Raw genomic sequence first — 12378 nt, forward strand, 5'->3', positions numbered from 1 at the left:
TGGTTTTCCCCTGCACTCTTTTTAAATCCTGCCAGGATTCTTTTGTCAGACAGTCCTTGGCATTTTGTTTTGGGGGGCTTTCCTCCTGGTCAAACCAGTCCAGCAGAGGACTAAGCCAGAGTTGTCAGAGCTGGCTAGTTCCGGCCTTCCACTTTAATGACTCTGAAGGCATTATATTGTCTACTTTGTACATATTCAATAAATTTACACTCTGTTTGCAGAATCTATGATTGGTCAGGTAAATCACATGGTATTGTTTCTGACTGGATGAGTGTGCAAGCACTTACAGAGCAAATACTGAAATTCATTTTCTGTGAACATTGGGGTCAGTAAACCTAGAAGGCTTGAATGCTCATGGAAAGCATATGCAAAAGGAGAGTAACTATGACCATAAGAGAATTTTCATATTTTCAAATGAATAGTCATGAATTTTTTATTACCCTCCCAGCTCCAGTTAACAGTGTCTTGATCTTCTGTACATTACCTTTAAATCAAAAAAGCAACTTAGTATCTGTGTTTCTATATTTTCTAAGTGACTCCCAGTAATCAAAACTAATGACCAATACAGATCCATAAATAAGGAAATAGGAAACTCCTGGATGATGACACTGATTTAAAAACAGCAGCCAAAGGATTCAAATTTGAGGGCCCATAGTGAGGATCCATATGTGTGGAGAAAGCAGCCAGGGTATACATTTTAATATATGTTTTAATTCAGTTATTCACTACTATGAACACAAACTTGTGGAAACATTATCTCATTCTTATGAGCATGACGTTATCACTAGATTGTCATCTAAGTTCTTAGTATATCACACTCATTTGTGGTCAAATAGATTGGATGTGCTTTAATTACAACCTTTTGAAGATAAGGCAGAAAAACTTAATAGTCAACACTGTATTTCTCCCTACTTAAGCTAACCCCAAAAATACACATGTTGTTGGTGTAAATTCCAGTTAAGCAGAGTATTGTAATGTGAGACGAAGTATCTTTAAAGGTTTTACTACTAGAAATACATGACAGGTTGAAATTCTGGCCTGATTCAAGGGAACCAAGATTTCACACTAGGACTTTATTCCTCCACAAAATAGTGAAAGATCTGTAATTTTCTTTTGAAACCTTTAGAAGTTTTACATCTTGGAGGGGAGTGGGAGAAGCACAGCTGGGCAGCCTATGATGTGGCACTTTTCTTTGGTATGTCAATTTTGCTAATGACTTAATATTTTATTACAAAAAAAAAACAGTAATGGTCAGTGAACAGGGTCACAAAAAACCTAAAGGGCTAGTTTCTCCAACCAATCTGGTGGGGTCCAATTGAAAGCAGAGTCCATGGCACTTTTTTAATAGAACAACAGTAGTATTGTACTAGAAACAAATATTTCATTTCCCAGGTGGCTTAATTAGTGGCTTTGAGGGGCAAAGTAGTAGAGGTAGAAGGAGCAGAGTATTGGAGGGGCACTGGGGAAAGCATTACCAGACTGCCCATTTCTCACTCAAGTGGGCTAGTTTATTTTCTCCCCACATATTCAAAATTGTTGTGAGCTGGTACCCAATTAGGAGTTAAATCTGAACCTTTGGACTATAATTCTCTGGAGATATGTTAAAAAACAAATTTCTACAATGGGCAAACCTTCAAGGGAGAGAAAGAATGAATGAGTTCAAAGTCAACTTCTCTTCTTACTCTTTATGAATTACAAAGCTCTATCAATCTTAGTTTTTGGGGTTTTTTTAATCCTACATATGTAGTCACAATGACCATCCCTATTGCAGTAATTCTTAGCTTTGTGATTCTAGCCTAAAGTGGGCTGTGAAGTTGTTTTGTAGTGACCACAAAATACTCTACAGCTTTATGTCTACACTACAGACCTTACAGTGAACCCCCAGTGAACGGTGGTAGCTATGTTGGCGGCAGAGTGTCTCCTGCCAATGTAGTGCTGTCCACATCGGCACTTACGTCAGTCGGGTGTTTTTTTTAAACAAAAGTTCTCGTGTAGACATAGCCTTAAGCTCTCTCTCCTTGCCCTTCCTTTCCCCCCTTCCCCCCAGCATTTCCAGATGACATCTCTAAAAAACTAGAGCTGGATGAAATTTTTCAACCAAATGTCTTTCCTTATAAAAATACAGTTTTGTCGAAATTAAACTGTTTGTGAAAACAGTTCAATTTCGACATTTCTATGAAAAATCAAAATGAACATTTTTCATGTTGTTGTTTCACATTCAAGTTTCATTTTGTTTCAGTTTTCGAAAGAAATTGAATTTTTAGTCTTTGTATTTAGGAATCTCATCTCTCCTTCCCCCTCCCCCCACTCGCACCTTCTTGCACTGGAAGATGGGGGGAGTGAAAAAAGGGAGAAAAGATGAGGAAAACAGATTTTTCTCTAGGTTTTTTCCCTCTCTCTCCCTTTTCCAGTGGAAAAAGGCAGAAAAAATAAAAATGGAGAGAAGTGGGAAGTGGAATCTAAAAATCTCAATCAAAAATGGGAGGAAAAAATTTTGTTTTTGAAAACCAAACAAAAATCAAAACTAAATAAAAATTTTCATTTTTGTTGAAAATTTTTTTTTTTTCTTGGGGGCTGGGAACTAATTTTTTCCTCCAACCAGCTCTAGAAGGAATCAGTCTGACCATTGGCCATTTTTCCATGTTCCTCAATGGGACTGTTCACTTAAGGTCTGTTGCATGAATAAGAACTGCAGGCTCAGACTCGTGTGTTAAATTGCACATTTGATTGAACTACTACTCACACTCCTTTTGTAAGGCGTTTTTGAGCCTTGATGAGAGAGAGTCTCCTGATGAAATAGATTAGGAGATTTATTCCAGACTGGCTTTGTGTGGAATCCTTTGTTAACGGATCACTTTTCTGGCTTGTCATTTGTCCTTTTGGCAGGTCTCTCAATACTAATCTGTGTAATTCTACATTTGGGAGTCGGGTTTCCAAAGTATAAAACAACTATGTCAATTTTATAGGTATTTTTTCTCAGAGGTACACAATGATAGAATTATTTAGAAGTATCATAATCCAAGGACCAAAAGAAAAACAAAAACCCAAACTGCAGTTTAATAAATAAACTGGTCCCAATTCCCTCTACTGTTTAAGGTGCAAAATGTGACCAGAATATATGTGAATAGTGTATTGTGATAATGGTGGTAGTTTTTCTGTCCCCTCCCCCCTCAACAGCTCCTCAGTCCAAGTTCCTCTAGTGAATCTTGCTCATCAACAAAAATCTTAAAGTATAAATGAAACATTCAACATCTGCAACAGGGAAAAAGTGATTCTCATAAAAACATGATATAAACTTTACACAAGCTTAACACGAATGTACTTGGAGACTTTGAAGGAAAGTCAGATAAAGTGTTTGTATCTTTGTGTGTCTATCTTAAAACTTTGATATACCCATGAGAAGCCTAATAGCTTCTCAAGCCATGGTTTTTTATAACTCTCCATACAGAATATTCTCTGCCTAAATTATGCTCTCACAATACAGACCGTTCCCTATTTTACTGTTTCCCAATCACTGTCCCATGACTCTTTTGTAGTCCAGCCCTTACTGGGGTGGACACCTCTGTTTCCCAGGTGCAGCCCATGAGATTGGCAGCACACAGTCTAACCAAACCCAGCCATCCAGGATAAATCTTCTTCAGGAAAACCTATCCTACTTGAAAAAAAACATCCAAAAGTCTTCTGAGACCCTTAAATCACAGGGACTCTGATAATAGATCAGTCAGGTTTTTTTAGTTTAGTTTAATACTATTTGCGTCTAAAAGGTGTTCTTCAATATTCATACACAAATTCTACTGACGTGTAACTTTCTATAAATTTATTACATTCTTTGGGAAAAGTTATCCTTTATAACACCCGTGTGTTAATGAAATTCTTGCAAAATTCTGCCAATGAATTACCTACAAATGATTACCCAGGGTACTAATGCCTAGTATCCCAGAAAACTATAATATCCTGTTAAATTTTGAAAAGGAAAAGAGAAAAGTAGACCCACAATTACAGTCCCTGAAAATAAAATGTAGGCACCATGCCAGTCCTTGCATTATCTATTCCCTGTCTATTAAGATATTTCTTCTACTTCAGTGAATTTACATGACAGGATTAGTAGTGGCATAACTCCTGTGTTCTTAATCTCAGGGTATAATATAATTTATGCATGTAATTTTCTAATGTACAAACTTCTTTCATAGCTTATAAAAATGTAATAATGCATACTTAGAAAACTTGCCAGCAGCTACAGCATAGTTAGTATGCTTATTATGGTGTGTTGCAAACCTACATCACTTCTAACGTATTACTGGTAATGTTACAAAAAGACTCACCTTTTCATCTATAAAACAAGAATATGGTTCTGCTTTCTGGTAATGGACTCTTTTGCTCACTCAAAAAAGTAACAACATTAACATGCATATAGTAACCTCTCAAATATTTTTCTATTACCAAAAATACTCCCTCTATTTCTGTATAGAAAGGAACTAATTTCTTATCACCCACAGCTCATCTGTACACTACATCAAGCCATAATGTTCTATAACATTTTATAGAAGATGGTTGCATATAGTAAGATTATGAATAGTTAGATAACATGAAACTGGAGAAAAAACTCTCTATCTTCTAAGTAAGATTGCTATGGAAAATTTTTGAAAGTTATATAGAAGACAAAGGTAGAAACCATGGAAATCTTCAGAAAAGTCATGTTACATGAATGTGTTACAGCAAATTCATACCACTGAATATTAAGTACACATTATGAATGTGGTCAGAATTTTGCTATATTATTTTTCAGCAACAGAAGTCTTACTAAGAAGATTTTTAAAATATTGACAGGATGTGAATTAGATGTTGTGTCTAACAGTTCAATGTTTATCTGATACAGACTTTGTAGTAATCAAATCACTTCTGTAGACCTGGATCTATCCATCTTTTATGTATTGATATGGTCTAATCCAATATGGTAATTCTTTTGTTTTGAATTAATCTGAGCTCCCCATGTCTCCTGGGACCACCCCTCTGAAAAAATATGTAAGACTCCTATTTGACTCCTTTCCACTTCCATCATTTAATAAAATCCATGTGTTTCGAACATAAATGTCCCAATGTTTTCCAGTGATCTTCTGACTTGACCAGAAACCAGTCTTTTTAAAAGCCTCAGGAGAGAATTCACATCTTTCCTACTGCTTATTTCTCTGTTATGGTCAATTACCAATAAAATCAAGACTTTTTTCTATATCACATGCTGCAGAAATCCCTTTGGGTCTAAATTCAGTTTGGCTATGGATTGCATTCAAATCTTGTCTCCAACATTCTGCTCTTTCAGCATGCTCACTATTCCAGGTTGAGACCAACCGCGCATACGTAAGAAAAGAATATTACTCATTTTTTAAAAATAAAACTTTGAATAAAGTGACATTGATGTTTACAGCGGTACCTAGCAAATGAGGCATATGCCAGTGGTTCTCAACCAGAGGTCCAGGGCCCCCTGGGGGGGCCGCCGAGCAGGTTTCAGGGGGTTCACCAAGCATGGCTGGCATTAGACTCACTAGGGCCCAGGGCAAAAAGCTGAAGTCCTGCCACATGGGACTGCAGCCTGGGGCCAAGCCCCACCACCCAGAGCTAAAGCCAAAATCTGAGCAACTTAGCTTTGCGGTTTCCCCCATGGTGTGGAGTCCCAGGCAATTGCCCTCCTTGCTACCCCCTAACACCAGCCCTGGCATTTATATGCCGTAAAACAGTTGTTGTGGCATAGCTGGGCCGTGGAGTTTTTATAATATGTTGGGGGGCGCTTGTAAAGAAAAAGGTTAAGAACCCCTGGCATATGGTATTGGCACTTTATCTATATAAATATTCGTATGCTATGATGATGGATGATAGTACAAAATATTTAGGGAAGCAAGAGATGAGTATGAAAATGATACTTTTGTGATCACTGCTAGGAGTATGCACTCTATTCTGGGCTGCCTCTAAGAGCTTGTATACACAGGGACACACAGGAGAGTTAAGACTAATTAACTAAAGATGTAAAATGAATCCCCAAGGCTTACGCCAAAGCAGGACCTAAGGCTAACTTACTTTTGAATGACAGCATCCACTCAGGGAATGAATGCCCTTTAACTTCACGCCTTTAGTTAATCCATCTTAAGTTTCTAATGTTCCCATATAGACAAGACCTAAGCATTCACTCCTTCCTTCCTTATTCATCACTAAGCTGCACCACTGTTCCAACAGTAAAACTTCGCAGTCCCCTATCTTCCAGCCAGCTATGTCTGAAGATAAAATTCAGAGTGCCTGATACTCCATTCTCTTCTAAGTAAGAGGGGGCTATGTAATGAGTCTTTTTTTTAATCAATTTTTTAAGTGTATCAGAGTTGAAAGGTCAAACTCCTCTTTGGTGTAACTTCACTGCCTGCAGTGAAGTTACGTGAGTATTGAATTCGGACCTAGTATTTTAAGACAGAGATATGAGAATGTAATCTATGTAGGACTGAAATGGGAAACAATGATGAAAGTCCTCGTTATGACTGCAGAGCTCATCCAAATGCATTGGCTTGTTTAACATATAATATTTTGCTGTTCCATTTTGTTAATCTGAGAGCCAGCATGCTCTATAGGACCTACCTCACTACCCAGACATCTGTTTCAAGTTGAGAAAAATAAGAAAACTTGGTGCGGTCCATCTTCCTTCTCCACAACTTTTTCTGCCTTTTTTTTTTTCCTCCTTACCAGTACTGCATCTTAAAACCAGATACTTAAAGGAAAATATTTCCTAGAGGTAACATCTCTCAGATCATTTATACTGCCTATATTTAGCAGATCATAGCTTACCTGTTTAACAGCATAAAGGAGACGTCCATAGCAGTATATCATGACCATTACAGGGATGACCAAGCAGAATATGAAGAGACAGATGATATAGGAGACAGACTCAGCTGATTCGGAGGTCCAACGTACTGAACAGCTTGTGCCGGCCCCCTCAATCCCATAACTGCTCCAGCCAATGAGCGGTGGTACTGTCCAGATCAGAGAATAAAGCCAGGAACCACCAACTGCTAGCAGAGCCTTCTGATAGTCAGAGCCCCGTTTGTTACCTAGGGTGATGGTGCTATAGCGTTCATAAGACAAGATAGCCAAGGAGATCAGGGACACAATACCTGCAAAAAAACCAAACAATTTAGGGATTTAGTACCCCTGTTTTGTATGGCACCAATGTGACAGGTATGACAATATCCTGAACACACATTACTGAATTATAAGTTTAAACCTTATTGAATTACGTTTAAGTATTTTAGGAGTACACTGTATTCAAAGTGCAAATGTTTACGTACTATTGAAGGATTGTATGAATTACCATGTCGGAGGGGGACCACAGTCTTCCAGGAACTAAGAACAGTGGGAGGGTGATTAGAACAGTGGGAGAGGTGCCACCAACTGGTGAGATAATCACTAATATTGGTTCAGACTAGATTCTCCAGAAACCAAAAATCAAAGAAAAGATTTTTGGTTAAATAGCCCGAGTTAAAACTGACCCAGAGCCTTCTCTCTGATACAGTAAACAGACAGAACCTTCTGTCCCAAGGGGAGGGTTGGAAGGTCTTTGGCTCACTGAAGCCCCATAAGAGTTGGGAGCTAGTTCTGCCCTGAAGCTTTGATGAAGTTGTGACCACAGGAAAAACCACTGTGTGAGGTTTGAAGGACTAATCACCAATCAGAGCCCTTGTTGGGAGTCACAGGGAGATGCCTGATGAACTACACACATGCTAATCAGTTTTTTAAATTGTTTTTAATATGTTTTCTCTGCAACGCTTTCACCTTAAGAATAAATATGCTTGCTTAGAAAGGGCTGTGTGGTAACTTAACTGTGGCAATTACACTGTGTGCCATCTCTGAGGAGAGAAGCGAAGCAGGCCTGCTTAGGCAGTCTGTCTTTTGCTGGGAAGCTCATAGTATAATCAGGGAACTGTGCAGCCTGGAAACACCTCACTCAGAAGAGGGAGAGACACAAATCTCTGCCCAAGGAAGGTAACAGCTGAGGAGCTGGAAGCCTAGAGTGGATCCCTTTTCTGGACTATAGAGCGGGGAATACAGCTGCAGTTGCACTGGACTATGACTAGCAGCAAAAAACTAAATACCCTTTTCTACATTATTAGCATATTTGATGTATCAGTGGAAATGCCTTTTTGCATTGAAATCCACACTAGAGCCAGTAGCTCTATACAGTATATAAAATTCTTCTTGACTAAACTGTTCTTTAAAGGCACTCATTCTTTCAAAATACTAACATTCAAGATAACTCTCTGAAGCCCTAACATTTTTAGTTTTTCCCAGTGGAAATACATTTTCAACATGAAGTAATAAATTTCTTGAAAATATTACTTTCCAAGGTGTATTACTACTTTATAATTGGGAGAATTTTCAAATAGCATATTGCTAGTCAGTCATACAAACAGCATAAATTCTGGATTGGAGGAGCTGGAGGGTGTAGAAATTCCTGCTGTCACTACACCCAAAATTATACATTCTTCCTCTCAGGAGAGCCTGATTCTCCTTGTCTTGCATCTTGTATAGTTATTTTACCCCTGTGCAAAGTGAGATGAACATGGATAACCACTTTAGCCCTGCTACCATTCTGGCCTGATAACATTTTGCACTCAGGCCGCACAGGCATATATGACTATGTAGGATGGAAAGTCAGGCCAGCAGTATATGTACACTTGCAGGTGTGAATTGTCATAGCTCCACTGACTTCATTTGAGCTACAACAATTTACATAATTTGAGGATCTGAGCCACAGATTTTAAAGCCTGAAGAGACTATTGTGGTTTAGTATGACTTCCGGCAAAACACAGGCCATAGAATTTCACACACTAATTCCTGTATCAAGCCCATATCTTGTCAAAGAAAGACAGCAAATCTTGATCGAAAGACTTCAGGTAACTGAGAATCCACCACATCCCTTGGTAGGTTGCCAATTATACTCACTGTTAAAAATCTGAACCTTATTTCTAGCTGTATTTATTTAGCTTCTGCTTCTAATCTACTTTCAGAAATCTCTTCTCCTGTGCCAATACTTATATACTGTGGTAAAGTCAACTCTTATCCTGAACTAAATAGATTGAGCTTCTTAAGTCTTTCCCAGTAAAGCAATTTTCCAGATCTCAAGTCATTCTTGTAGATCTCTTCTGAATTCCAAAATATCAGCCCTCTACATTTCTCAGTTTGAGTTAAAATATCTTAATGTGACTGATCAGTGTTATAGCTTAGTTATTATAATATAATTGATACTGTAGCTGAAACTATTTTGTTATAGATTCTCACATATGCTACCCTATCACAACTGTAATTGTTTGCAGTATTGGTTAGCCATGTTGATCACATGATATGAGAGAGACCAGATACGTGAGGTAATATCTTTTACTGGAGCTCTTCTTCAAGTCTGTGTGGCTCAAAATCTTGTACCTTCCCTCAGTAGAAGTTGGCTTAATAAAAAAATATTACCTTACCTACCTTGTGTCACTTGATTACCTGTTCTGTTCATTCCCTCTGGGGCACCTGGCATTGGCCACTGTCTGAAGACAGGATACTGGGCTAGATGGACCTTTGGTCTGACCCAGTATGGCTGTTCTTACGTTCTTATAACTTTAATTGCTCTTTCACTTCTTTGCACTTTTACCTACCAAATAATTAATATGAAAAAGTACGCTTAGCTTTTCTCATTCTCATATTGTTGATGGATGTGATTTGAAAATAATTACAGGAACATAAGTAAATGATTCCTTTTGTATGGAACATAGGCCGTATTTGAATTTAGGCCTGAGTGACTTTATTTGGCAAAATGTTTAAGTTACCTTTATTAAGAAATGCCTGAAGCAGCTTTCTGGCTTGTAGGCAAAAGGGTAAGGTCACTCATTCACCCTAGGCTCTGACTCTGCCTTTCAGAATCCCTTTTTCCCGTGCTGTGCATACTGTCATGAGGATATGTGGAAGTGGATAGGCATGGGAACTACGGGTGTGGGGGTGCTGCAGCACCCCCAAGTTTTACATGGGATCCCGGCCACCGGCCCCGTACCCAGGGGCTCCTCTGCTACCCAGGGTCCCAACCGCCGGCCTCGCACCCGGGGCTCCACTCCTGGCCTCAGCCTGGGGCTTCGCCCCCATCCCCATCTGTGGACCCAGCCTCGGCCGTCTTAACCCAGTCCATGTTCCCGCCTCCCGGAGCAATGGCTCTGCTCCCAGCCCCAGCTCTAGCACCCCCACTCTAAAACCTGTTCCAGTGCCACTGTGGAAGTGAGTGAATGTTTAATGCTAACTAGCCATTAAATATATTTAAACGATTAAGCTACTTACGTAGGGCCTAAATATAAATCTGTTACCAGTTCCTTCTCAGATGGGCCTCTTACATGTCCTGCATACCAGGAGGACATCTGTTTGTGATCATCAACAGACTTCTGCAAGAAAATGTCCATCTTAGACTGGAATCTTTTACTGTGACCTCAGATCAAGATACCAAATTATTGGTCCCTGATGAGCTACAGCCAACATGCTCAACTCTTTTATTGGAAAAGGGTGGTCCCCAAGATGCAGCAAGAGGACACTGAACCCTACAAAAGACTCTAACTATGTGGAAGGAAAGGATGGGGACTCTGAAAATAAAAATTATACCTGAAGTTATATCCTGCTCTCATCCCTGGATTGGCCATCCAGAGAAGTGAAAGACCCTGACCATCAGCTAAACCAAGCCTGAAGCTACAAACAAGGCGGGGACACCTACCTGCATGCTAAATGAGCTAAAGTTATTTGCAACATCAAAACTACTTCTTAACTAAGACGAACCACATGAGTTTGAGAATGTCTACACTACAGCTTATGTCAGCAGAACTTATGATGATCAGGGGTGTGAATAAACCACCTCCCTAAGAGACATAAGTTACACCAACATAAGCGCTGGTGTGGACAGCTCTATGTTGTCAGGAGAGCCTTGTAAAGAAAAAGGTTGAGAACCCCTGGCATATGCTGTTGGCACTTTAACTACATATCCTACATAGCTACCGCCGCTCATAGCTATATGCCTATGGGAGAGCTCTCTTCTGCCAGCCTAGAGCATCTTCACCAGATGCGCTGCAGCACTCCATGTGCACACATGGTGACGTGAGTGCTTTTGTATAGAATTCTCCAACAATGCCATAGAGTGAGTGTGTGGTTTTGTACATCCCTAACCATTTCCCCATGAAGACAGTAATCCACCCCCCCCCCAACACACACACACACCTGGCAAGTTTATCTGTAAGAGACTAGCCTGGGTTAAAAGTGTTATTCCTAAGCTGCTAAATGCCTGATTTAACACTTCTGCCTCTTTGTAAAAGTGTCAGAAAGATGCAGATGCTGTATAATGTGTAAAAGAGAATAATTTAAGTAAATAGACTAACATGGATTGTATGTTCAGAGAAACTTAGTGGAACACCAAAGTGGGAAGCTATAAAGAAATCATTCTGAGAGTTATACTTCCTTAGACCAAAGGCAAGAGTCAGCTTCTGTCTTTAGCAGACTTAGCCCAACTGGTTAGATGAAAAGAGAGGCATTTTTCCTTAACTGTCCTGTGAAATATTGAATTAAATCTTGTGTCAACCTTATACATTGACTTAATAGTAATTGCCAAATCAGATAAATTGAACCACTATTTTACTAATTGAATTCTAATTGAAACCTTGATTTGATCATCGCATTATGTTGTATTTGATTAGTTTAGGGAAACTGGAAATAAATTAGTGACATTTTGCTTAAATTTATATTTGTTTGCTAAATTATCTTAATAAATCCATAAAACACACAAGACTGGTTCCTCTCTCAAAACTTCAGCATGGGAACACAACCTATTTACAGGTAAAGGTAAATACATTGAGTAGGTCCTGGACCTGCATTTTAATTATTTGATAAAAATCTTATTACCACTGCACTTTCTTTGAACTAAAGAAAGTTCTCTTTTGAAATAACACAGAATTGAAGTTCAGCTACTACATTAGGACCAGGGCATTGTCAACCATGAACAACAAAATATTAGCAATCAGTTTAAACATAAACTACCCCCAAAACCCATTTTCTTTAGAATATTGCATAGGAAATCATTTTTCTTATCTACACAGAAATTTACACACATACATTCCTTGCCAAAAGCCTTTTCAGTTTTACTTCTCTTTTACTGAGTTTCACTGACATGACTACTCTCTGCAGGACCAGGGCGATGATATATGTGATCCCACAGTACAGGAGTTCTAAAAATTCATATTCCTCTTTTTGTTACCGTAAGACTTTAAACCATGTATTGTAGTTGAGCATATAACGGTGTTGAAACTAGTATCAGGCCACATTGAGTCCTCGGGCTTTTAA

General features: G+C 38.9%; 1 protein-coding gene across 1 annotated transcript in view; it reads right to left on the reverse strand.

The window, feature by feature from the left end:
• LOC141994265 (vertebrate ancient opsin-like) overlaps nucleotides 1-12378 on the reverse strand; it is a 127207-nt gene that overhangs the window by 67021 nt on the left and 47808 nt on the right. Inside the window, exon 3 of the mRNA XM_074964509.1 lies at nucleotides 6823-7148. Coding sequence (XP_074820610.1) covers nucleotides 6823-7148 — 326 coding nt within the window. The remainder of the gene's footprint in view (nucleotides 1-6822; nucleotides 7149-12378) is intronic.

Source organism: Natator depressus, chromosome 1, assembly GCF_965152275.1.
Source record: "Natator depressus isolate rNatDep1 chromosome 1, rNatDep2.hap1, whole genome shotgun sequence".
Taxonomy (NCBI): domain Eukaryota; kingdom Metazoa; phylum Chordata; order Testudines; family Cheloniidae; genus Natator; species Natator depressus.